Below are 27,215 nucleotides of genomic sequence, written 5' to 3'. Positions count from 1 at the left end.
GCTTCACGACCCAGATAATCACAATGGTGTGATCACTGACCTAGAGCCAGACATCCTGGAATGTGAAGTCAAGTGGGCCTTAGAAAGCATCACTATGAACAAAGCTAGTGGGGGTGATGGAATTCCAGTTGAGCTATTTCAAATCCTGAAAGATGATGCTGTGAAAGTGCTGCACTCAATGTGCCAGCAAATTTGGAAAACTCAGCAGTGGCCACAGGACTGGAAAAGGTCAGTTTTCATTCCAATCCCAAAGAAAGGCAATGCCAAAGAATGCTCAAACTACCGCACAATTGCACTCATCTCACACACTAGTAAAGTAATGCTCAAAATTCTCCAAGCCAGGCTTCAGCAATACGTGAACCGTGAACTTCCAGATATTCAAGCTGGTTTTAGAAAAGAACCAGAGATCAAATTGCCAACATCTGCTGGATCATGGAAAAAGCAAGAGAGTTCCAGAAAAACATTTATTTCTGCTTTATTGACTATGCCAAAGCCTTTGACTGTATGGATCACAATAAACTATGGAAAATACTTCAAGAGATGGGAATACCAGACCACCTGACCTGCCTCTTGAGAAACCTATATGCAGGTCAGGAAGCAACAGTTAGAACTGGACATGGAACAACAGACTGGTTCCAAATAGGAAAAGGAGTATGTCAAGGCTGTATATTGTCACCCTGCTTATTTAACTTATATGCAGAGTACATCATGAGAAACGCTGGGCTGGAAGAAACACAAGCTGGAGTCAAGATTCCCGGGAGAAATAATAACCTCAGATATGCAGATGACACCACCCTTATAGCAGAAAGTGAAGAGGAACTAAAGAGCCTCTTGATAAAAGTGAAAGTGGAGAGTGAAAAAGTTGGCTTAAAGCTCAACATTCAGAAAACGAAGATCATGGCATCTGGTCCCATCACTTCATGGGAAATAGATGGGGAAACAGTAGAAACAGTGTTGGATTTTATTTTTGGGGGCTCCAAAATCACTGCAGATGGTGACTGCAGCCATGAAATTAAAAGATGCTTACTTTTTTGAACAGAGAAGGCGATGGCACCCCACTCTAGTACTCTTGCCTGGAAAATCCCATGGACGGAGGAGCCTGGTAGGCTGCAGTCCATGGGGTCATGAAGAGTCGGATACGACTGAGTGACTTCACTTTCACTTTTCACTTTCATGCATTGGAGAAGGAAATGGCAACCTACTCCAGTGTTCTTGCCTGGAGAATCCCAGGGACAGGGGAGCCTGGTGGGCTGCCATCTATGGGGTCGCACAGAGTCGGACACGACTGAAGCGACTTAGCAGCAGCAGCAGCAGCACTCCTTGGAAGAAATGTTATGACCAATCTAGAAAACATATTCAAAAGCAGAGACATACCTTGCCAACAAAAATCCATCTAGTCAAGGCTGTGGTTTTTCCAGTGGTCATGTATGGATGTGAGTGTTGGACTGTGAAGAAAGCTGAGTGCCGAAGAATTGATGCTTTTGAACTGTGGTGTTGGAGAAGACTCTTGAGAGTCCCTTGGACTGCAAGGAGATCCAACCAGTCCATTTTAAAGGAGATCAGCCCTGGGATTTCTTTGGAAGGAATGATGCTAAAGCTGAAACTCCAGTACTTTGGCCACCTCACGAGAAGAGTTGACTCATTGGAAAAGACTCTGATGCTGGGAGGGATTGGGGGCAGGAGGAGAAGGGGAAGACAGAGGATGAGATGGCTGGATGGCATCACTGACTCGATGGACGTGAGTCTGAGTGAACCCCGGGAGTTGGTGATGGACAGGGAGGCCTGGCGTGCTGCGATTCATGGGGTCACAGAGTTGGACACGACTGAGCGACTGAACTGACTAACTAAGAGGTAAGGTCCCAGGGTAGCAGGAAGCTCCTTCCTGGAGGGCCTGGTAGGTGGGTTCCATGTAATTGATGATCCAGACTAGGCTACTTTTGAAAGTGAAAAGCTGGGACACTAGGTGTAAACTAGAATTGTCCTAGGAATGCTGAGTCACAGCACGGATTTAGCCTTTACTCTGAGTGGGATGGGAAATCACCAGTGGGTTTGGAGCAGAGCTGCCCCATGCCTGACTTGAGAGCTTCATTCTGTTGAGAAGCACTGAAGGGTGGCTAGGGCAGGAGCAGGAATGGAGTCAGGAGGGCATTGAAGGACCACAGGTGAGAGATGACAGGGACTCAGATGAGGGCAGTGGTAGAAGGGGCAGTGAGAACTGGTCAAATTCTGGGTGTAATTTAAGGTAAAGCCAATAGGATTTCTTGTGGCTCAGCTGATAAAGAATCTGCCTGCAATATGGCAGACCTGGGTTTGATCTCTGGAGATCCCCTGGAGAAGGGAAAGGCTACCCACTCTAGTATTCTGGCCTGGAGAATTCCATGGGCTATACAGTCCATGGGGTAGCAAAGAGTCAGACATGACTGAGAGACTTTCGCTTTCACGTTCTAATAGGATTTCTGACCAATAGGCTGTGGGTGTGAGAGAAAGAGAGGAGTTAAGGATGGCACTGGGGAAGAGTGAAAGAGGAAGATATTTGTGGGGGAGAGGGGGCCCTGTGGCAGGTCAAGTTTCCAGGAAGCTGGTTCAGCTGAAGTTTGCACGCAGTAGGCCTGCCATGGTGCATTCCATGGGATTGCAAAGAATCAGACTAAACAACACGCTGACTTTGGTGCTCACAGGATCAGCCCCTGGGGCAGAAGTGAAGGAGGTGAGACAGGGCAGGGGGAGTGCTAATCTGCCAGGTAGTCCTGACGAGGAGCTCAGCTAGCCCATGAAGCGTCCTCCAGGGTTATCCAGACTGGGGCAGGGTGTTGGCCAGGCCTCCTACTCGACTAGCACTGGATGGAGGCTGCCTGGGGAAGGGGTGTGATCTTGGGCCAGGAGGTCCTCCCCAGTGGAGGCCGTAGTGCTTGGCCTGTAGGAGGTGTTGGTTGCTGAAAAGCCACAGTAGATGTTGCCTGACAACCCAGAGGTGTTGTCTCCCTCTGGGATGTGTTCCCTTCCTGTTTGGTGGTCATGGCTGGTTTGCCTTGTTAGATGCTCGAACCATTGTGTGAGCATAATTTTTTTCCTTTTTCTTAAAAGAAAAGATAGAATTAGGCCAAAATGCTTACGCTAAACAATGAAAACTTCCATATTCCCGTTATCTTGAAGTGTTTTTCTTAACCTTAACTTTTGAATGATTTAAATTATGAATGCTCTTAAACAAATATAAAAATGAAGAATATAGTATAACGAACCCTCAGGTTCCCATCACTCAGCTTTACCAATGATCAGCTCGTGGCCAGTCTTTTTTCACTTATACCTTGCCCCACTCCCCTAACCCATTTTATTTTGAAACCCATTCCAATATCATCTATTTCATTTGTAAATATTTGAATGTGCATCTGAAACTTTTTTTTAAAAACTTAGGAAAATGATTTCTGGCTTCCTTTGCTACCTCCAGTCTCTTGATGAGATCAGAATTGCAAATCAAGTCTTTAGGCTCAACCTGATGGTAAATTCTTGGATATTTAAATGGCCAGAGAGTTAATGACAAGGGCAGCTAGAGTTGCTGTTAGCTCTTGATTTATGAAGCCACATGTTCAGCCTGTGTGACAGAGGCTATTAACATCAGGCATGGCTCTGTCTCTGCCCACCACTCTCCAGGCCTGAACTCACTCAACAGATGGGGAATTTCATGGCCACAAATGGAATTGTTTATCCTCTCATTGTTCCCGTGTCAGCAATCAAACTAAATCCATTACCCACCAATAAAAAGATCAGCTGGCTGCCAGTTCAGCCATGGAAGGAGCCAAAGCTGTGTTGAGGAGATTTAAGAGTTTTAGAGGGGATAAAAAAAGTAATAAGAAGCCACATAAAAATTAAGACCCAAGAGAAGAGGTTGAGTCACTCATTCTAAAGCTGAGGTTTTAAGGGATTTGAAAGGGAAGGCCTAGTAACTCAATCTTTTCTTCAACATATAGGATACTCTAGAGACACCTGATTATAAATACTGTAGAGCTTTTATTGTGTGTTGATGGCTTTATTATTTCATTTAAAAAAGCACTCAAATGGAGCTTTGAAGAAGAAAGAAATGTCAGATTCATAATGGAAAAGCTGCTGACATGTTAATGGCCTTATTACCAGTAGGAAGATTTTCTTTTGTGGGGCTAAATAGTTGTCTTTTCTTGATGAAGTTGTTCCTTATCAGCTCAGCTGGAGGTTTCTCTGTGTTTTGATCTGTAAGAGGAGGCTCCTAAGTTCTGTGGACCCCCCAAATTGTTCTCCCAACATTCTCAGAAGACCAGTACTTTAAAAAGTGGGTCCTAGAACACTTTTTGCCAGGCTGTTTTTATCAGGATGTATTGGACAGAAGATGTTGGTTCCAGCACTCATTGGTTATAGCTAAGGATCTGGGGCTCATGGGCTTTGCATGAATTCACTTGAAAAGTTAGAGAATTTGGCCAATGACTATTCATTCTCTTCTTTCCATCCTACTGTGCAAATACTTACTGGAAACGTACTGCTATATAGGAACACTATTCTGCCAGGCAATAAGGATCTAGAGATGATTAAGACACGATTTTACCCTCTGTTACCAGATTAGAGGGGGAGATGGACTAGGAAATAAGTGAGCACTGAATACGATGTTTCTGCAGCACAGTAGAGGCACATAGAGCTTCCCTGTTAGCTCAGTAAGTAAAGAATCTGCCTGCAATGCAGGAGACCAGGGTTTGCTCCCTGGGTTGGGGAAGATCTCCTAGAGAAGGAAGTGGCAACCCACTCCAGTATTTTTGCCTGGGAAATTCCATGGACAGAGGAGCCTGGTGGGCTACAGTCCATGGGCTCACAGGAGTCAGACATGACTTAGCGACTAAATCGCCACTACCACCAGGGGCACACAGAGGATGTTAGGGAGTTCAGAGACCTCAGATGAGGGCTCTCTGACTCCCCAGGGAGAGGGTGTGATTGTAGGAAGAGTTCGTGGGGAGACAGGAGCATGGGTTGGGAGACAGTGGCAAGATCATGACAGTCCCAATGTCTGCCATGGGATGTATGCCTCCTCTTAAAGGCCAGGGAAAGCCACCGAAAGACTTTAATTAAAGGAAAGCCATGGTCATATAATTTGTGTTTTATCAAAACCATCCTGAGGGCAGGATGAAGAAGTGGTTAAGAACTGGAGCCTGGGCAGCCATTGAAGCAAGTGACTAGAGTGAACCAGGTGAGAGATGGTGGGCTTGAACCAAGGGGTGTGTGTGTGTGTGTGTGTGTGTTTGGGGTGAAGAGGAATATTAATAATAACTCATAAGGTTATTGAAATGTTCAGTTCAGTCCAGTCGCTCACTCGTGTCCAACTCTTTGCGACCCCATGAATTGCAGCATGCCAGGCCTCCCTGTCCATCACCAACTCCCAGAGTTCACTGAGACTCATGTCCATCGAGTCAGTGATGCCATCCAGCCATCTCATCCTCTGTCTTCCCCTTCTCCTCCTGCCCCCAATCCCTCCCAGCATCAGAGTCTTCCAATCAGTCAACTCTTTGCATGAGGTGGCCAGAGTACTGGAGTTTCAGCTTTACCATCATTCCTTCCAAAGAAATCCCAGGGCTCATCTTCAGAACGGACTGGTTGGATCTCTTTGCAGTCCAAGGGACTCTCAAGAGTCTTCTCCAACACCACAGTTCAAAAGCATCAATTCTTCAGCGCTCAGCTTTCTCACATCCATACATGACCACTGGAAAAACCATAGCCTTGACTAGATGGACCTTTGTTGGCAAAGTAATGTCTCTGCTTTTCAATATGCTATCTAGGTTGGTCATACATTATTAAATAAAACGCTTAGAACAGAAGTTGTTGCCCAGTCCATGCTCAATCAGTGTTAACTTGGATTTCCATTTCTCCTCTTTGGGAATGAATAATTCCCAGTGGTCATAGAATAGCACAGAGGGAAAACAGGAAGAGGAGTATGTAAAAGAGGGAATAGTTAGGGGATGGGAGAGGAGAAAGGATAGTGTACAGAGAGGAGAGCGTCCCCCACAATGTCTCTTGGCATCTCTGCCCTGCAGGAAACCTTACCTGTAGGTGAGAATCTGTGCACAAGGAGAGGCGGGCTTGGTATTGGAGGTCTTGTGAGATGGCGGGAGTTTTGGAACAATCAGGTCAAAGTTACTTGGAAAGCAAAGCCTTCCCTGGGCTGCAGTTGTGGCTGAGTCTGGCTGTTCCATAGAGCTGGGTGGGAAGGATTTGCTTTTCTTTCTGGATGGCCAGCTCCTACTACTTTTTGGTTCTGTTCTTTCAACGATGTTTCAGTCCCTTTCTTTATATTTGATAGTTTTCAGTGTGTTGCCCAGCACAGTTATGCAAACTGACCAGGATGGGTAGAGGCAGGTAGTTTTTTGGTTTAAGGAATTCCTTCTACTTCTATAAAGTAGAAAGTATTTTCTACTAGAAAGAGTTGTGCTCAGTCGCATGCATCTCTTCTGGACGGAGCCTGCCAGGCTCCTCTGTCCATGGATTTCCCAGGCAATAATACTGGAGCAGGTTGCCCTTTCCTACTCCGGAGGATCTTCCTGACCCAGGGATCAAACTAGCATCTCTTGTGTCTCCTGCATTGGCAGGCGAATTCTTTATCACTGGGCCACCAAGTTACCTTCTACATAAAATATGATTCACATTGGATCGGCCCCCCCAAAACAGATTAATGCCTGCCTTCCTTCTTTCCTTCCTTCCTTCCCTTCCTCCCCTCCTTTCTGACCACTCAATCAATAAATGTTATTGAGCTTCTCTAACACTGGTGAGATATCTCACTAACTGGGGCCATGGCTTCTTTAGGAACCAAGCTACAAAGCTGATCTGTTTCTCCTGTTCACCTGAGAGCACCTTCAGGGAAGGGAGACTCTCATCCAGCTTTGTATCCCCAAAACCTGGCACAGGAGTTGGCGGTGGGTGGTTTTCAAGAGCATGATCTGTGTCTGTGTTCTTGCTGGTTGTGTGACCTTGTTCACTTATCCAACCTCTCCAAGGCTTGGTGTCATCATCTGTAAAATGGGAATGATAGTAATAACCCTCGTCAGGTTGTTTTGAGCATTAAATGGCATAATGCATGTAAAGCACTCATAGTGCCTGGCATATAAGGGTTCAACTGTATTATCAATACTAGGTTTACAGTAAAGTTATTGAACTAATGCTATTAGGACCTAGTCAGACCCTACTAATTTGCATGTAAATTGGGCAAGTCAATTTACCTCTTGGAGTGTCTGATTTTAAAAAGCTTACGTGGGACTTCCCTGGTGACTCAGGCAGTAAAGAATCTGCCTGCAGTGCAGGAGAGCCAGGTTTGGTCCCTGGGTTGGGATATCCCCTGGAGAAGGGAATGGCAACCCACTCCAGTATTCTTGCCTGGAGAATCCCATGGATGGAGGAGCCTGATGGGCTGCAGTCCATGAGTTTGCAAAGAGGACTGAGACACAACTGAGGACTGACTTTCACTTTCACTTCCCTGGCGGCGCAGTGGATGGGAATTCACCTGGCAATGTAGGGAACACGGGGTCGACGCTTGGTCCAGGAAGCTTCCACATGCCACTGGGCAGCTAAGCCCGTGTGCCACAACTACTGAAGCTGTGCACCTAGAGCCTGGGCTCTGCAACAAGAGAAGCCATTGCAATGAAAAGCCCAGGCGCCTCCAGTAGCCCCCTCTCCCTGCAACTAGAGAAGGACTGCTTGTAGGAGTGAAGACCCAGTACAGCCAAAAATAAATAAATAAATAAAATTATATAAACATTTATTTGATAAATGAAAATTATAATATCTGCATGGATAATTATAATAAAATTATAATACCTTAATAGGGTTGTAATGGAAATAGAGAAGATTGCTTTGTCCTTTGATTACAAAAATAACCCATCTCCAATAGATTATCTAAGCATAAACATCAGGAAGTAAGAAAAGCTACTGTGTTATTATAATGTTTTTAAAAAAGATGACAGATTCTTTAACTTGATAAAAGGCATCTACAAAAGCTCTACAGCTAACATCACAGTTAATATGGAAGAGTGAATGCTCTCTCCATAGGTTCAGGATCAAGACATGGATGTCTGCTCTCTCTTCTCTTATTTAATATAGTACTGGAAGTTCTAGCAATGCAATCAGGCAAGGAGATAAAAGGCATACATATTGGAAATGAAGAAATAAAACTGTCCCTATTTGCAGATGACATAATTGTCAACATAGAAAATCCCAAAGAATCCACAGTAAACTTAAAGAATTAAAAGAATTAATAAGTGAGTTAAGCAAGTTTGCAGTGATAGGTTTAGGATAAAATCTTACCAATCTTGGGCTAGTCAGAGTTCTTAGACATCACATGAAAAGCATGATGCGTAGAAGGAAAATGTGATAAATTGAATCTCATTAAATTAAAAATTTCTGCAGTATCTTGTAAAAATTACAGGGTATAACCTAAAAATTGTGAATCACTATATTGTACACCTATAGCATATATACGGAGAAGGCAATAGCACCCCACTCCAGTGTTCTTGCCTGGAGAATCCCATGGACGGAGGAACCTGGTGGGCTGCCGTCTATGGGGTCGCACAGAGTCGGACACGACTGAAGCGACTTAGCAGCAGCAGCAGCAGCATAGCATATATAATATTGTACATCACCTATGCTGCTAAGTCGCTTTAGTCGTGTCCGACTCTGTGCGACCCCATAGACGACAGCCTACCAGGCTCCCCCGTCCCTGGGATTCTCCAGGCAAGAACACTGGAGTGGGTTGCCATTTCCTTCTCCAATGCACGAAAGTGAAAAGTAGAAGTGAAGTCGATCAATCGTTGTCTGACTCTTTGCGACCCCTTGGACTGCAGCCTACCAGGCTCCTCCGTCCATGGGATTTTCCAGGCAAGAGTACTGGAGTGGGGTGCCATTGCCTTCTCCGATATCACCTATACTTCAATTTAAAAAATATTAAAAACTTTTGCTCTGTGAAAAACCCTGTAAGAAGATGAAAAGGCAAGCAATCGACTGGGAGAAAAATATTTGCCAACCACATATCTGACAAAAGACTTATAACTAGACTATATGAACATTTTTTCAAAACTCAACAGTAAAAAAATAATCCAATTTGAAAACAGGCAAAAGACATGACCAGACATTTCACTAAAGAGGATACCAAATCCTCTTGCACAGATGGCAAATCAGTGCATGAAAACATGTTCAACATCATTAGCCATTAGAAAAATGCAAATTAAAATCACAATGAGACCTACCAAAGTGGCTAAAATAAAAAAAAAAATGTGGTAACACCAAGTGATGATGAGGATGCAGAGAAACTCACACACTTCTGATGGGAATGTAAAATTATGCAATTCCCTACCAGTGGCTTTTAGCCCTTTCTGATGTAAATCCTTCAAGTCTACCCCTCATTTGCTAGCAAACCCTTTTCATTTTTTTGCTTGGTTTTAAATTTTTTATTTTATATTGGAGTGTAGCCAATTAACAATGTTGTTATAGTTTCAGGTGGACGACAAAAGGACTCAGCCATACAGGTACATATACATGTATCCATTCTCCCCCAATCCCTCCTCCCATCCAGGCTCCCACATAACACTGAGCAGAGTTCTGTGTGTTAAACAGTGGGTCCTGGTTGGTTATCCATTTTAAATATAGCAGTGTGTACATGTCAGTCCCAAACTCACTATCTATTTACCCCAGTCTTCCTTCAACTGCAAGCTTGTTCTCTCAGTCTGAGTCTATTTCTGTTTTGTGAATAAGCTCATTTGTATCATTTCTTTTTAGATTTTGCATAAAGGGGATGTCATATGATATTTCTTCTTTTCTATATGACTTATTTCACTCAGGATGACGATCTCTAGGTCCCTCCATTTTGCTGCAAATGGCATTATTTTGTTCTTTTTAATGGCTGAGTAATTTTCCATTGTATAGATGTACCACATCCTCTTTATCCGTTCCTCTGTCTATGGACATTTAGTGAAAGAAAGTAAAAGTGTTCATCAGTCATGCCTGACTCTTTGCGACATCATGGACTGTAGCCTGCCAGATTCCCCTGTCCATGAAATTCTCCAGGCAAGAATACTGATATTCCCTAAGTTTGTATGGGAGGGGGTCAGAGAGGGAACAGTTCTCAAATTTTCCCTGAATGCCCACTAAGCGCCCCCTGCCTCCGGCAATGTGATGGGAACTGGCTGCATAAGACACCCCGCCTCCCCTCTCAAGGGCCCAAGTAGTCACCTGAGAGCAGAAACACCATAAGTGGGGGAGCACACTTAGTCTCTCCCCATCCTGGCCCCTACAAGAAACTTTGGCTTCGCTGGCTTGGCCTCCAGCCTTCTTAGGGGGGAAATGGGATACCCAGTGTGAAGGACAGAACTGAGTTTCCCCAAAATCGTGTGCTGAAGCCCCAACCTCCAGTACCTCACATGTGACTGCATTTGGAGACAGGGCATGTAAAGAGGTATAAGGTTAATCAAATGAGCGGGCCCTAATCTAATCTGTCTGGTGTCCTTAGAAGAAGAGGAAATTTGGACACAAAAGAAACACCAGAGATGCACACAGGAAGGACCATGCTGCTGCTGCTGCTGCTGCTGCTGCTAAGTCGCTTCAGTCGTGTCCGACTCTGCCATTGCCATGGAAGGATGCAATAAGACCATGCAAGAAGGCGCCGCCTGCAGGCCAAGGAGAGAGATGTCAGGACAAATCAAACCTGTCAATGCCTTGTGGTAAAGAACTTGCCTGCCAGTGCAGGAGATGTAAGAGACGCAGGTTCAATCCCTGGGTCAGGAAGATCCCCTGGAGGAGGGCATGGCAACCCACTCCAGTATTCTTGCCTGGAGAATCCCATGGACAGAAGAGCCCGGTGGGCTATAGTCTATGGGGTCGCAAAGAGTCGGACACAACTGAAGTGACTTACCACTCGTAAAAAGGAGAATTTTTGTTTTCTTTTTTACAAACAGAGGTAAGACAGAGTGATCTTACTAGTCTGTTAACCCCATAGCTGGGAGATCTTTTATTCTTTATACCAATTTTACAAAAATGAAACTCAATGCCCTGGTACTTACTGCAGTTTTTAATAGTCACATCCTGATTGCAGCCAATACCGTGGTCTTCCTCAATGCTGCAGTCACTAGTGAGTGTCTCCTTTCTGTCTGGGCTTTGATGGAAGAACCTCTCCATACCCTGAAAAGGCTTTAGCCTGAAAAGCAGGTGGAAACGAAGGAGGAAGGGGCTTCATGGTGAGGCCGGCACAGTGGGAAAGAGGCAGGGTGGTGCCTGGGGTTGGGGTCTCCCACTCTGGGGGAGACGATGTCCTGTGGTCGTGTCCTGGTCCTGTCCTGACCCTCATCATGGACTCATGGTCCTGCTCTGCGCTGGGTGGGACTAATTCCAGCTGGAATCTCCTGAATTTGAAATATGAGAAAATTGCAATCCATGGGTTCAGTGGTTCTTAACATGTGGTCTCAGGCTAGCAGCATCACCTGGGAACTAGTTCAGAATGCACCTACTAAATTAGAAACCCTGGGGCTGGGACCCAGAAACCCATGTTTTTCCAAACTCTCCAGAAGTTTCTGTGCACATTGAAGGTTGAGACTGCAGCTTTGTTTTTCTCACCACCTATGCAGAGAAGCTGCCAAACAGGTCCCAGAGCAGCCTCATTTTCCTAAATGAAACTTACCCAACAACAGATCCCTGAGTTCAAACCCAGGCTGACAAGATCTGAATTTCTGGGGGATGGAAGAAAGGCCTGGTGATCTCTATCTTTCTAAACTAGTGCCCCAGGTCATTCTTGTCCTGGGGTAAGTTTAGAGGCCCTTGGTACCCAGCTGACATCATGTAGGGGTGTTCGGGAAGGGAAGAGAACTCACAAGTGCTGAGTATAGACTGTAGGTCAGGCACTTCCTGCAGACATTTATAACAACCCTGTAAAGTGAGGTTTCTTTAGTTGCTCAGTCATGTCCAGCTCTTTTCAATCTCATGGACTGTAACCCGCCAGGCTCCTCTGTCCATGGGTTTCCCACACAAGAATACTGGAGTGGGTTGACACTTCCTCCTCCAGGGGATCTTCCTGACCTAGGGATGGAAACTGCATCTCCTGCATGTCCTGCATTGGCAGGCAGGTTCTTTACCACTGAGCCACCAGGGAAGTTCAAAATGGCCATACTTTAACGTAAAAATTCTATTTGGGGATTCATTAATCTAAGAAGTTAATTTAGAATATGAGACAAGCCACATGTACCTTCTCATTTATTCACTGTGATGGTAGTGGTAGGAGTAAAACTTTGGAAGCACTTTTGGTGCCCTGTAATATGAATAAATGACTAAATTCCTATTCAGTAAACTGTTATGTACCTTCTAAAATAATGGTCCTGAAGATTATATGGCAACACAGAAAATACTTAAAATGTCATGGCTTAAGGGAAAAGAGCTAGAAACGACACCATCAAATTAAAAAGATGGAAAGAAAATATAGCCAATGATCACAGCTGTGTTTGGGTAATGATATGATGGTAGTTTTTCTTTATTTCTTTCCGCTCATGATTATTTTAATCAGTTTCCAATTTTATAAGTTAGAAAACCAATTAAAAGCACTCAAAGAAAAAAGTCAATTTTAAAGCCAGAAGAAATGAGATGGAGTTACTTTGAAGTTGGCTGTCCCACATGTAGTTTCATGAGGGATTTCACATGGGACAAAATTACAGTTAGAGCAGTTTGGGGGGGTGGGGAGATATGCATTAATTCTGAGAGTTATTGGGGTGGCTGGAAAGAATAATAGCATGAGAAACTAGACCCTCCTACCCCCAGCTGCCAGTAATTCAACCTAAGGCTTTAAGAACCAATTTCTTCCCATTCAAAGTGTGGTTTATCCCTGGGGACCACCTTCCACAGGCCATTGTGATGGTGATGGAGCAGGCTGTGGCCTGGCCTCCTCACCAACTCCCAGAGGACCCAGCATTCAATGGAGGAGCCTGGGCAGCTGTCTCCGCTAGGGGTTGCTGGTCATCAGAGGCCCTGCAGCCTGTGCAATGTTGACCTGGAGGTGAACAACCCCCTTTCTCATACCCACTCCCCAGGGGCGACAGTCCCTCATTAGAGTACAGTTTCTAATCTAAACAACCATTAATCTTTCTCAGGGTTAAAAGGCCAGAAAAGCCGTTTTTGCTCTCTATTTTGATACTGTACTTGTCTCTGTTTTACAAGAGCAGACTCACCTCATTGACCACTGGAAAACACCCCCCAGCTGTGTCCACAGACATACTCATAAGGACAATCCCAGTACAGCCCTCCTCTGGGCACGGGAAAGGGACAGAAGTGCAACACACCAGCAGTTTATTGTGGCTTGTGGCAAAAATTAAGAAACAGGACCTGCGTGAAACAAATTGGTGATTTTGTGTCAAGAAATAAATTAGGGATGATGTATTTTAAGTGAAAATGCCACCATATGTGATAATTTTATGAAAGTAATATTATATAAACTTTTGAATAGGATTCCTTTAATTTTCCTTTCCTTAACAACTAGATTAATCCATGTAAATGGAGCTGTGACCCCTAGGAACAGTTTGATCATTTAAGGAAATCAATCGATAAGTAGAATCCAACTTGAAAAAATGTATGTAATTGTTGTTTCAGATACACAAATATGTTTGGTTTACAGAAATTGACATGATCTCTTGTGTCATACTCTTAAGTCAAGAAATACATCTCTTCTGTATTCTCAAATTGTGAGGACTGAAATGATGGGATTAAAAACACGAGGCTTCCTAAATCTGTTTCTTCATGTTTGACCTTTAAATCCTTCCTCTAAGAGTCATCTCAGCATGAATACCAAGCACCCCTCCTGGTGAGTCACAGTGAGACATCTGTGTACTGGTGGAAATGGCATGGAACATTTCAGAGAGATAACGAATGCATTTTCATATCTCAAATGATTTTAAATTTCCCAAACTCAAAATCTCACATTAAGGACAGGGTAGTACCTGAAATCCAGTCAGGGCATTTTCAAGCTTGCAGAGGACTTGGTTGAATAAAAAGTAAGACTCAGATAGAGCGAGGGGCTGGAAATGGAATCCAGGGTTCTAATGATGCCAAATCATCTTACAAAATACATTACAAGAGGCCCCAAATTTTCCTGGATGTTCTTGGTGGGGGCCATATATATTTTTGCTATGCCAAATGTACTTTTTTTCTTTCTTTTAATTAAAAAAAATTATTTTTAATTAGAGGATCATTGCTTTACAGAATTGTATTGGTTTCTGCCAAATATCCACATGAATCAGCCATAGGTATACCTAAGTCCCCTCCCTCTAGAACCACCCTCCTACCTTCCTCCCTGACAAATGTATTTTGAAATATTTATTAAACATTTATTTGTTTATTAAAGTTTCCTAAAGGACTCAGATGGTGACTGCAGCCATGAAATTAAAAGACGCTTACTCCTTGGAAGGAAAGTTATGTCCAACCTAGATAGCATATTCAAAAGCAGAGAGATTACTTTGCCAACAAAGGTCTGTCTAGTCAAGGCTATGGTTTTTCCTGTGGTCATGTATGGATTTGAGAGTTGGACTGTGAAGAAGGCTGAGCGCTGAAGAATTGATGCTTTTGAACTGTGGTGTTGGAGAAGACTCTTGAGAGTCCCTTGGACTGCAGGAAATCCAACCAGTCCATTCTGAAGGAGATCAGCCCTGGGATTTCTTTGGAAGGAATGATGCTAAAGCTGAAACTCCAGTACTTTGGCCACCTCATGCATAGAGTTGACTCATTGGAAAAGACTCTGATGCTGGGAGGGATTGGGGGAAGGAGGAGAAGGGGACACCAGAGGATGAGATGGCTGGATGGCATCACTGACTCGATGGACGTGAGTCTGAGTGAACTCTGGGAGTTGGTGATGGACAGGGAGGCCTGGCGTGCTGAGATTCATGGGGTCGCAAAGAGTTGGACACGACTGAGCGACTGAACTGAACTGAACTGAAAGGATCTCAGATTGACAGAGAGTTTCACTGTTCTCTACCTTATTTACAAAGCTTCTGCTCTCAGAATCCACGATTCCCCTAAAAAGCTGGAGGGAATTTTAGCTAGATATAGTCTGCAAGGTAGAGCTGAAATTCTATTGAAACTCTCTTGTGCTTGCCTTTTGGGCACTTGGCATAAAGAATTTGAACATTCATTCTATAGGAACTAAAATTACACCTCAGTGATTCTAAGTTAAAAAAATATAAATACATATGTATACATATAATTATCTATAACTATATATGTGCACAAATTATAGGGAGAACATATATTTTAAATTTTTGTTATTTTTTAGTGGTGATTATCTTCTGGTTGGCACATTGTGAACAAATGTTTTCTTCTGTGTTTCTTTGTGTTACCAGGTTTTGGTACTGAACATGTTTTATGTGTGTAATTAGAGAAGACCACCTGCCCAATAAACAATATTTAAATGTTATTTTTAAAATCCCAAGTAAACAAAGATGTTTAAAGAGATAAACCTGCCCCAGGCAGGTTGAATGGCACAGTAATGCCCTTCTCATCTGTTTTTTAAAAAATCTTGATGTAATTATGTACTTCACTTGATTAAAACTTTAATCCAATTTAAAATACAGATAAATATGCAGGTACACTGAAACCTAGAGCTTTCCAGGTGGTGCTAGTGGTAAAGAACCTGCCTGCCAATGCAGGAGATGCAGGAGATGCAGGAGAATCGGGTGTGATCCCTGGGGTTGGTCAGATTTCCTGGAGGAGGAAATGGCAACCAGCTCCAGTATTCTTGCCCAGGAAATCCCACGGACAGAGGGGTGGGCTACAGTCTATGGGGTCGAAAAGAGTTGGACACGACTGAACAACTGAGCACACATGATGTATTTATCTATACACTATTAATGAATACTTAAGTTCTTTCAAATATTTTATTATTAGAAAATGTGCTGCCAGAAACACTCTTGCCATATTTCTTTATACACTTGTGCTAGAATTTTATAGAATACATTTCTAGATGTGGGGTTGATTACTGGGCAAAGAGTACATGCATTAACATTTTTGGTAGATATTGAGTATTTGCCCTTTTGATCCATGGAGCAGGGGCAGTCTGCAGGGTTTGGGGTAAGAACATGGATCCCTGAAGTCTGTCTGAGGGTCCAGCGTGGTGGGCGTTTGTCCAGGCTGCCCTATGGAAGTAGCTGGATTTGGAGCATCAGAGAATCTTCTACAGGATAAATTTATATCACATTCAAGCTGGTAACGAGGGAGTTATATGTGGAGGTGAAAAGACAAAATTCTTGCTAGATCAACTTCTGTTATCAGAACTATGATGGCCAAGGGTAGTTCTTTCAGTGAAAATGAAAATTAATACAGTTTCATTGATGCTTCAAACAGAGCAGATAGATCCTCTTCTGACTGAGGGCGTGGTGCAAGCTTGGTGACTCTTTCCTGAAACAGTAAACAAAAATAGTTACCCAGGGCTTTGCAAAGACAGTTTGTAAAAGCTACTTGTATGTAAATTAACTCAGTCATGAGAAACAGTGACTTGATAGTAGTCATAGTTTTGAAAGTCATATTTCTTATTGGCTTCGTACTCGCTGATTCCCAACTCAGAATTTATCAAGTGAGGCCTCTTTCCCACAAAGCTTTCAAAAGCCATTACTGTTGCCTGAGGGCCTTCTACCCAAATATTCAGAAGCTCATCAGCTTCGGGAAAAACACCACCTACAGTGACCAAGTTATGTGGATCAGGCACCCCTGCCAGGCTCTCCCTGTGCAGAGGGCACGGCCCCAAGCCCTGCATGTGCTGCCAAGGAAAACAGAACAGGGTCATCCTTGACTTCAAAGACTTTGCAACTTGGACTTAAGGTATACTAAGAAGGACTTCACCAGGACATTAACTTTCAGGCTGCGGGCAACAAGTGACTTAAAAAAAAAAAAATTAACTAAGATTTTATCTCTACCTCCTCAAACAAATTCCATGATTCCCTTAATTTCTCCAGTGATCATTGAGCCGAGTCAGCAAAGACACCAGCCCCTCCTACTGCTATGGTCAGTCCTGTCAGTGGCTCCTTACCCCCAGATTTCCAGGCCTAAATGAAATTAAGAAACATGCCAGTGTTTGGTTGGGTTTTTGTGGGTCTCTGGGTCTGTTTTCTGTGATGAGCACTGGTGTGGGGGCACACCTGGTAGAAGGGGGAAGGTCCAGGGGGCAGGGCTGCGGCCAGCACCCCACACAGCAAACAGGTGCTCAACAGTTACTGGATGAATAAAGATAGCAGGAGGGGACACTGGCATCTCAAGGTTCACATGTACAAGATAGGACCTGACTCCACCTTCCACTTTTCCTTAGGCAAAAACCTAGAGTCATCCCTTTAAAAAAAAAAAAAAAAACTATTTGGCTGCTCCAGGGCTTAGTTGTAGCACGAAGGATATTTAGTTGCAACATGTGGGACCTAGTTCACTGACCAGGGATCGAACCCAGGCCCCCTGCATTGGGAACATGAAGTCTTAGCCACTGGACCACCAGTGAAGTCCCTAGGAGTCATCTTTGATTGCCCTTTCTGTTCTCTGCAAGTTCAGGCCATCAGCAAGTCTGTCAGATTTACCTGCCAAATAAATCCCCAGACCACTTCTCACCTCTCCGTCCATCACAGCCTGTCTTACTCACTGCATGCTCCTGTCCTACTTGAAAATCCTCTAAGAGCTACTTCCACTTTTGCTCCACTCTCATCCTCTTCAGGTCATTCTCCCCCATGGCAGCCAGAGTGATGGTCCCGCATTACAAGTCTGATCACACCATTTCCTTGCTTAACGCCCTCCAATGCAATTAGAAGAACAAAACCATATCCCCTAACCCCAGCCAGACCTGGCCCTGCTTCTCACCCCAGCTCTGATTCTTCTCACACTCACTCGACTCACGTGGACCCACCATCCCTTTTCAGTCCCATGAAAATGCTGTCTTCACCGTATCTCAGGGTCTTTCCCCTCTGCCTGAAATGCTTCTCTCAGCTCTTCACCCAGCTGCCTCAGCCTCCAATCAGAGGCCTTCTCTGACCACATCCGCTGGAGTTCCCGCCACAGTCCCATGTGAAATCACTATCTCATCACCCAGGACTCCTTCAGACTGCTCATCATTATGTGAAGTGATTTCATTCATATCTTATTTATAGATTTGATCAGATGTCTATTGTCTGTCTTCCTCACTAGAATGTAAGATCCATGAGGGATGGAAGGGACTTTTATTTTCTTAGCTGTATCCCATACAATTCATGATATATATTAAGATGCCAATAAGTATTTGTCAGGTAAAAGTAAGAATGAAAAGAACGAAGGATGCATTAAAAAAAATTAACTTTAAAGCATCTAAATATAAAGACCTAAATGTAAGAGCTAAAACCTTAAAACTCTTAGAAGAAAATGGGAAAATGTTAATGACTGGGTTTGGCAGTGATTTCTTGGATATGACATCAGCAAACAGGCAACAAAAGAAAAAAGAGATAAACTGGACTACATCAAAATTTAAAACTTTTATGCCTCAAGGGACACTATATCAAGAGTGAAAAGACAACTTTACAGAATGGGAGAAAATATTTTCAAATCATATGTATATCTAATAAGGGGTTAGTATCCAAAATAGATACATAATTGCTACAACTAAATAGCTAAAAACTCCAAACAACTCAACTCAAAAATAGACAAGGGACTTGAATAGATGTTTCTTCAAAGAAGATATGTAGCTAACCAGCAGATGAAATGATGCTCAATGTCATTAGGAAAATACAAGTGAAAACCGTGAGTTACCATTCATACCTATTGGGATGGCTATCCAAAAAATGGAAAATAATGGTGAAGCTGCAGAGAAACTGGAACCCTCGTGCATTGTTGGTGAGAATGTAAATGGTACAGCCATTATGGCAGCTTGTCAGTTAAACACAACACGTCTATTCCTTGGATATATACCCAGGTGAACTGAAAGCAAGGACTAAAACAGATACTTGTACACTGATGTTCATACTTGCAATATTCACAATAGCTGAACAGTGGGAACAACCCAAGTGCCCAACTGCAGTTGAACAGATAAACAAAATGTGGCCTATCCACATGACGAAATGTTATTCAGCCATAAGAAGGAATGGCATTCTGACACACTGAAGGCATTATGCTAAGTGAAGACATGATGCAGACACAAAAGGACAAATACTGTATGATTCCACTTACATGAAGTACCTAGGATAGGCAAATTCAGAGTGCTAGAAAGAATAGAGGCTGCCCCAGGCGGGGACTCTTCCTCTGAGTGTGGGGAGTTACTGTTTACCATTCAGCGATAGAGAAGAGCTGCTATCTGGCCTGACTTAAAAATTCTGGGGGCTTCCCTGGTGGTTAAGAATCCGCCTTGCAGTGCGCAGACACCGGTTTGATCCCTGATCTGGGGCACGCCCACGAGCATGCAATGACTGAGGCCACGTGCTACAACCACCGCAGCAGTGCACCCCAGAGCTGGTGCTCCACAACAAGAGAGACCACTGAAACGAGAAACCCGTGCACTGCGGTTAGAGAGTAACCCCTGCTTGCTGCAACCAGAGGAAACCTGCATGCAGCAAGGACAATCCAACGCAGCCAAAAAATTCTGAAAATGAAAAAATAAAAGTCCTGGAAATGGATAGTGCTGATGGTTGCATACCACTTACGTGTACTTAATGGCATTGAGTTGTATACTTAAAAATGATTAAAATAGTAAATTTTATGTCAGGTATGTTTTACCACAATAGAAAAAAAAAGGAATGGATGGACAGATAGAAGAAGGCTCAGGGACATTGCTGAAGAGCATGGGTGAAGCCAAGGTAAAGCTCTTATCCCAACACATCTTGTACAGATGCTAAAGAATTTTGAAAATCCACAGCAAGGCAGAGACTTGTTCATGGTGACTTATGTACATGCTTGTTTGTGGCAGGTCCGGGACTGAAGTTGGGTATTTGCTGTGGCTGAAAATGGCCACATTCTGTTCATAACAGCAGAGTCTTATCTGATGAGCTCAAGGGCCCTTGTGCGTGAGTGCTCAGTCGCTTCAGTCGTGTCCAACTGTTTGCAACCGTAAGGACTGTAGCCTGCCAGACTCCTCCATCCATGGAATTCTCCAGGCAAGAATACTGGAGTGGGTTGCTACACCCTCCCCCAGGGAATCTTCTTGACCCAGGGACAAACCCGAATCTCCTGCATTGCAGGCTGAGCCACAGGGGAAGATTCAAGGGCCCTTAAAACAACCCTGTTCATCTTGGGTGACATAGTTCAGGACTCTTAGCTCAGGCCAAGCTGAGCTCAGTTTCTTTTTCACATTTCTGACTCCCAACAATTGGTTCCAGGCTTCCCTGGTTGCTCAGTGGTAAAGAACCTGCCTGCCAATGCAGGAGACATAAGAGACACAGGTTCGATCCCTGGGTTGGGAAGAACCTCTGGAGAAGGAAATGGCAGCCCACTCCACTGTTCTTGCCTGAGAAATCCCATGGACAGAGAAGCCTGGCGGGCTACAGTCCAAGGGGTCACAAAACAGACATGACTTCACTGCTAAACAACAACAACAAACAACTGGTTCCATGGGGGTAAGGTCTGTGATATTTCCTTGCACAGATCAGCCGTGCCCTGTAAAAGCTAATATCTGAGAAATCAGACATGCTCCGTACCATGCTCTTATTTATAGACACACAAGACTGAAGGACAAGTGAGTAACGCAGACACCGAAATAAATTCAGACTACCACTTTTAGCTCATTCATAAAGCAACATTTCAATGGGCCTGTCTGCCAGGGAGTGGAAGTGCTCACTTTGGTCCCCAGCTCTTCTCAGTAATGAGATGTTTTGATTTGAGATGTAAATGTTACTTTCCAGAGGTTTCAGAAATCCAGCCCGGAAGATTCATGTATTTTTGCCTGCCCCCGAGCAGCCAAGCCATGGTGACTGGACACCTCTATCCTCCGGGCTCCTGTGTGTTGCCATCAGTAGGGGCTGTGGTGTTTGGTCAGGAATGACTGGCCTGGTTGTTCCTTCCAGCGAAGACTGATTCCCCTTTGCTGAACATAAAAGAAGCCTTATCGAGTATCAGCTACACAAAACATCCTTTCTGGTGATGTTCTCTGCAGCAACCAGTGTATCCCTCCCACCACCTTAAGTCCTGTAGACACTAACGAGTGAAGATGAGTCTGTTGAATGCGTACCATTCTGAAACTGCCATAGCATTCCTGCAAAATGTTCACGGCAAACCTCCCCCCGACAAAATCCAAAAACTAAACAAAAATCCAATAGTAATTCAACTGCAAAATAGACAAGCTTATTCCTAAGATTCCTTTTAAAGTCCTATGACTATCCCTCCTTCCCCTTATACACATATAAATCTCTCATGTTGACTTCAAAATTGAACGAGCGCCAGTGAATTCAAACGAACTGTGTTTCTCCTAATCGTGAAAACATGATCAAAGGGAAAAAAGGCAGCATCCGGTTGGGGGCTGCTTTATGAACACAGCTGAAGGAAATCCTGGCTTCCTACTTTACAGACATGACTTGTATTCAAAAGATTCAATTTACCTCGCATCCTTTGTGAAACTAAGAAATTAGTCTGCTATCTGTCATTTCCCGGTATGGCATGTGCACTGAGGCTTTCAGAATGATACCTAATTAACTTGCTATTTTAGCGGATGGTCTTGAGTGTTAGTCTGGACCTGTTGCCATTTGGAACAGCTTTTGCAAGTGGAAGCCTGGGTAGTAGAATTAAAACTGTCCACACCTGCTGGTGTGTGCTGATGGCTAGAAGATGCACGGTCACTAGCAATTAAATGGCTGAGACTATCACCCAGTTTTGGGCTTCCCTGGTAGCTCAGCTGGTAAAGAATCTACCTGCAATGCAGGAGATCCTGGTTCTATTCCTGGGTAGGGGAGATCCCCTGGAGAAGGGATAGGCTACCCACTCCAGTATTCTTGCCTGGAGAATCCCCATGGACAGAGGAACCTGGCAGGATACAGTTCGTGGGGTTGCAAAGAGTCGGACATGACTGAGTGACTAAGCACAGCACAGCACATCATCCAGTTTCATCTGAAAATGATGGATACTATTCTTAGATAGGGAAACAGTGGAAACCAGGGTCAGACTTTATTTTTCTGGGCTCCAAAATCACTACAGATGGTGACTGCAGCCATGAAATTAAAAGACGCTTACTCCTTGGAAGGAAAGTTATGACCAACCTAGATAGCATATTCAAAAGCAGAGACATTACTTTGCCAACAAAGGTCTGTCTAGTCAAGGCTATGGTTTTCCCTGTGGTCATGTATGGAGGTGAGAGTTGGACTGTGAAGAAGGCTGAGCGCCGAAGAATTGATGCTTTTGAACTGTGGTGTTGGAGAAGACTCTTGAGAGTCCCTTGGACTGCAAGGAGATCCAACCAGTCCATTCTGAAGGAGATCAGCCCTGGGATTTCTTTGGAAGGAATGATGCTAAAGCTGAAACTCCAGTACTTTTGGCCACCTTATGCGAAGAGTTGACTCATTGGAAAAGACTCTGATGCTGGGAGGGATTGGGGGCAAGAGGAGAAGGGGATGACAGAGGATGAGATGGCTGGATGGCATCACTGACTCGATGGACGTGAGTCTGAGTGAACTCCGGGAGTTGGTGATGGACAGGGAGGCCTGGCGTGCTGCGATTCATGGGGTCGCAAAGAGTCGGACACGACTGAGCAACTGATCTGATTCTTGGAGGCTAATGAACAACATGTATTCCTGGACACTTTCCTGGGATAAATAAGCACAGCTTTTCAGAGGACCTCCTGAAGAGTGGATACTATTGTTGTGACCATGCTATAGGAACTATAAGAGCCAGTCATCAAAATCACAGTGACCACTTGATCTCTGATGTCACTGAATGGGCTTTCATGGATCTTTGTCATTGGCTGAGTCCTATTAAGTCTAAGGAAATTGCTCAAAAAGTGTCCACCATTCAGTCATTAAGCTCATATGGACAGGAGAGGGCTGCCCCTTTAAGATGTTTGTGAGCTCATGTCAGGTGCTGTAGAGGATGAATGAACAAAACAGGGTCCTAACTTCATGGAACTTTAGTAGGTTTGGATAAAACAATTGTGATTTTTTTTTTTTTTTTTTTAATTTAGTCCCTTGGACTTACAGGTTAGGACAATGGTTTAGAACCAGGGTCTCTTAGAGATTCCTCTTTTTCTCATTCATTTACATTTTTGGTTGCAACTGAGCCTACTCTGGGCCTGACCCTAAATCAGGAAAACTGGTGCCCATGGGCCATGTTTTGTTTGTGCACTGGGAAATCAGGGAATTCAATACAAACATCCCAACTGCTGACTTCTCTTAAAAATTGCAATTTCTGCCATCACTGGGACCTGAATTTATGTTTGGTGATAATAAATTGTAGCTGAAAAGCTGCTCACCCAATGAAATGGATTGTGTACTTTCCAGTTCACCAAAGTCCCCACCATTCCCTAGTGAACAAAAAGTACTTTGTTCACTGCTATTATTTACCTGGCTCCTACGGACAGGTAAGTCTGTGAACCCAATCCATACAAACATGATATTATGGTATTATGGGAGGTCTTCGACATTCTCAGTACTTGCTAAGTGGAGAAGAAGCAAGTCTGAGGCCTTTGCTTAACTGAAATGGGCTGAGGGAAAAGCATTGCCACTGTGGTCAGCAGGATGCTATATGAGTGGAGAGTCTAGCTGTTCACTCTGTTCCAATGTCAGTGATGGAGAAGGAAATGGCAACCCACTTCAATATTCTTGCCTGGAAAATCCTATGGACAGAGGAGCCTGGAAGGCTATACAGTCCATGGAGTCGCAAGAGTCGGACATGACTTAGTAACTAAACAACAATGTCAAGGATTGATACATGAATGTCATGACTTTGGGGAGAACTGCCTTATCCTCACAGTGTTTTTTTAAATAGGAGTATATTTGATTTATAATATTGTGTTAGTCTCAGGTGTATAGCAAAGTATATATGTATATATATATATATATATAACTGAATATACATACGTACACACATGGGGCTTCCCAGGTGGCTCAGAGGTAAAGAATCTGCCTGCCAATGCAGGAGACATGGATTGAATCCCTGGGTTGGAAAGATCCCCTGGAAGAGAGCATGGCAACCCACTCCACTATTCTTGCCTAGAGAATTCCATGGACAGAGGAGCCTGGTGGGCTATAGTCCGTGGGGTCACCAAGAATCAGACATGACTGAAGCAACATAGCATGCATGCATATATATAAACACAGATAACTTTCCCGTAGACTATTATAAGATAACAAATATAGTTTCCTGTGCTATACAATAAATCCTTATTGCTTATCTATTTTATATATAGTAGTTTGTATCTGTTTGGAGAAGGCAATGGCACCCCACTCCAATACTCTTGCCTGGAAAATCTCAAGGATGGAGGAGCCTGGTAGGTTGCAGTCCATGGGGTCACTAAGAGTCGGACATGACTGAGCAACTTCTCTTTCACTTTTCACTTTCGTTCATTGGAGAAGGAAAAGGCAACCCACTCCAGTGTTCTTGCCTGGAGAATCCCAAGGATGGGGGAGCCTGGTGGGCTGCCGTCTATGGAGTCTCACAGAGTCGGACACGACTGAAGCGACTTAGCAGCAGTTTGTATCTGTTAATCCCGTATGTCTAATTTATCCCTTCCTCTTTCCCTTTCCCCTTCGGTAACTATAACTTTGTTTTCTATGTCTGTGAGTCTATATCTGTTCTGTATATAGATTCATTTGTATTGTTTTTTTATATTCCACATATAAATGATATCATATATTTGTCTTTCTCTGTCTGACTTACTTCACTTAGTACGATATTCTCTAGGTCATCCATGTTGCTGCAAATGACAATATTTCATTCTTTTACAACTGAGTAATATTCCATTTTATATATGTACCACATCTTCTTAAGCCAGTACATCTGTTGATGGGCACTTAGGTTTTTTTCCGTGTCTTGGCTACTGTGAGTAGTGCTGCTATGAACACTGGGGTGCATTTATCTTTTTGAATTAGAGTTTTTATCTTTTCTGTGTATCCTTACAGTGTTTAAGTGATCCTTGCTTTTCCCATCTTGGATAGGAGGACTTAGTGAGTGCTCTGGACCTGGTAAGCATGGTGGCATCTCATGGCTCTGAGCTCTCTATTTTATGGTAAATTACAATGAACAGGGTCTTGGGCTATTAGGTTCTGGTGCTCTACCACCTGGGTATCTGATCTTAAATGGAAACATCCAAAGGGGAATAAACTCTCTTCATAAGAGCCTTGAGAGGGGAAACTTTACATCTGTTATGGTTCTACCACGTAAAGGACAGCTGCTAGGTTTAAATTCTTCAGGAACATAAAAATAAGACCCAAAGTGACACAGATATGTATACATATGTATATGTATAGAATCTACAAGATCTAAAATAAGTTAAAAAGTGATTTCGTCATCATCTTCATTTAAAGGCCATGTCTGTTCTTCACAAAGTAGTAGAATTTGTAACTCTATACTGGCAAAGAACATTAGTGATCCTTTTAACTTCATATAGTTTCATAGGGGACTCTTGAAAGAGCAGAAATGGAGAAAAGGGAAATAAATTCTGCTATACTCGAAATAAGCTTGGTTGTTTTTGTCTTAAATTTTTGTAAAGGATCCCTTCGTTACATCATCAAAGCTTCACACAAGCCACAGTTTATGGAAGAAGAAGGGTGAGGGGGCCTTGACCCCTTTCAGTGGGGAAATGGGGAGCTGTTGCCTGGTGTGGGTAGATCTGGGTTTCCATCTCCCCCTCTAAGATGTCCCAGATGGACCCCGTCTCTCCTGCAGCTCGGTGCTTCTCAGACAGGAGTGAAGATGGCTGTGTCTCTTACCTGGGGCAGCGTTCCTTTCACCAGCTCGGGGATGTCGGCCTTGGAGTAGCCAATGGCAGCCAGGCCGTCATCCACATCCAGATCGAATAAGAATTTCCGCAGCGTGTCTGCCAAGACAGGCCCAGCATCTGGCCTCCTGGCAGTGCGGGTGTCAGCTCCTGGAAGACACAAAGCACTGACTGTAGCGAGAGGGGGAAGCCAGCCCTGGGTGTGATTCAGCCCCAGGCTCGCTGAATTCATAACCTGCTGCCGGCTCCCTCACCCCAGGACAAGGGCGCCGCTGTGCCTCCCCGTGGAGGACCGGCCCAGCGGCCAGCCCCGCCAGAGATGGGCCAGCCTGGGAGCCCCTCCAGAGAGGAGCCGGGGTACGGGCTGCGGGCTCACTTGGCTCTCACATCTCCAATGGGCAGCTGGCCCGCTGTGTGGTGGGAAGAAGAGGAACAGAGCCAAGAAAAGAGGCACAGGAAGGAGACCAAGAAAGAAGGCTGGCGTTTGGCTGAGGAGGATTGAGAAAATCTGTAGGAGAAAACAGTTTATATAACTTTCAGGACTTGGAATCTGCTGACATCTAGAGGTCTATGCTTTCAGTGTCCCTTCTCACAGTCACAGCTGAAGAAAAGACAAGCCCTGTGCAAACACCTTGTGAGACAAGACAGAAGTTCAAAAAACTCTGCCACTGACTGCCAGAAAGGAGGAAAATGAGATGACAAATGGATTCAGTATGGCCAGAGAAGGAATATATCTCCTGTCTATAGCTAGAGAATTGTTTTGGGCTCTGTTGCCAAAGGGCAAGTTCCTTTAAATATCTTTTACAGAACCTTTCAGGCAAATTTAAGAACAAGGAGTCTTTTAGAAAGCAGTATTTAATATGTAGGAATGGCAACCCACTCCAGTGTTCTTACCTAGGGAAATCCCATGGACAGAGGAGCCAGGTGGGCAACAGTCCATGGGGTCACCAGGAGTTGGGCATGACTGAGCAGTGAACTTCAATCATATCAGTGAATAAGGAAGGAGGCTGCCAAGGGTTGGAGGTTTGCAAGGGCAGAAGATGGTTGGATGGTATCATTGACTCAATGGACATGAATCTGAGCAAACTCTGGGAGACGGTGATGGACGGGGAAACCTGGCGTGCTGCAGTTCATGGGGTCGCAAAGAGTTAGGTACGACTGAGCGACTGAACAACAATTTGGACATGGTTACTAATTAATGCACACAATCATAGAGATGTCAGTCTGGAAGGGCCAGGGGGTTCTGCCCTCAGCCAGGGTGGCAGTGACAGTTCTCAGATGAAGAGAACCAATCCCAAACCCTTAGCACCCTTGTCCCTCATCTATCCCAGCTAGACACATTCACTGC

The 27,215-nt window shown here is 44.1% G+C and overlaps 1 protein-coding gene across 2 annotated transcripts in view; it reads right to left on the bottom strand.

Annotated features, from left to right (window-relative positions):
• Window positions 1-15,879: 15,879 nt before the first annotated feature.
• The window catches only part of ADHFE1 (alcohol dehydrogenase iron containing 1), a 32,964-nt gene continuing 21,628 nt past the window's right edge, over window positions 15,880-27,215 (bottom strand). For both annotated transcript variants that reach the window (XM_070802614.1, XM_070802615.1), the window contains exons 13-14: window positions 25,860-26,017; window positions 15,880-16,413 (exon numbers count right to left, since the gene is read on the bottom strand). In XM_070802614.1, the coding sequence (XP_070658715.1) occupies window positions 16,330-16,413; window positions 25,860-26,017 (242 nt within the window). In that variant the 3' untranslated portion in view covers window positions 15,880-16,329. The remainder of the gene's footprint in view (window positions 16,414-25,859; window positions 26,018-27,215) is intronic.

Source organism: Bos indicus, chromosome 14, assembly GCF_029378745.1.
Source record: "Bos indicus isolate NIAB-ARS_2022 breed Sahiwal x Tharparkar chromosome 14, NIAB-ARS_B.indTharparkar_mat_pri_1.0, whole genome shotgun sequence".
NCBI classification, from domain to species: Eukaryota; Metazoa; Chordata; class Mammalia; order Artiodactyla; family Bovidae; genus Bos; species Bos indicus.
This window is presented reverse-complemented; position numbering and strand designations above follow the sequence as displayed.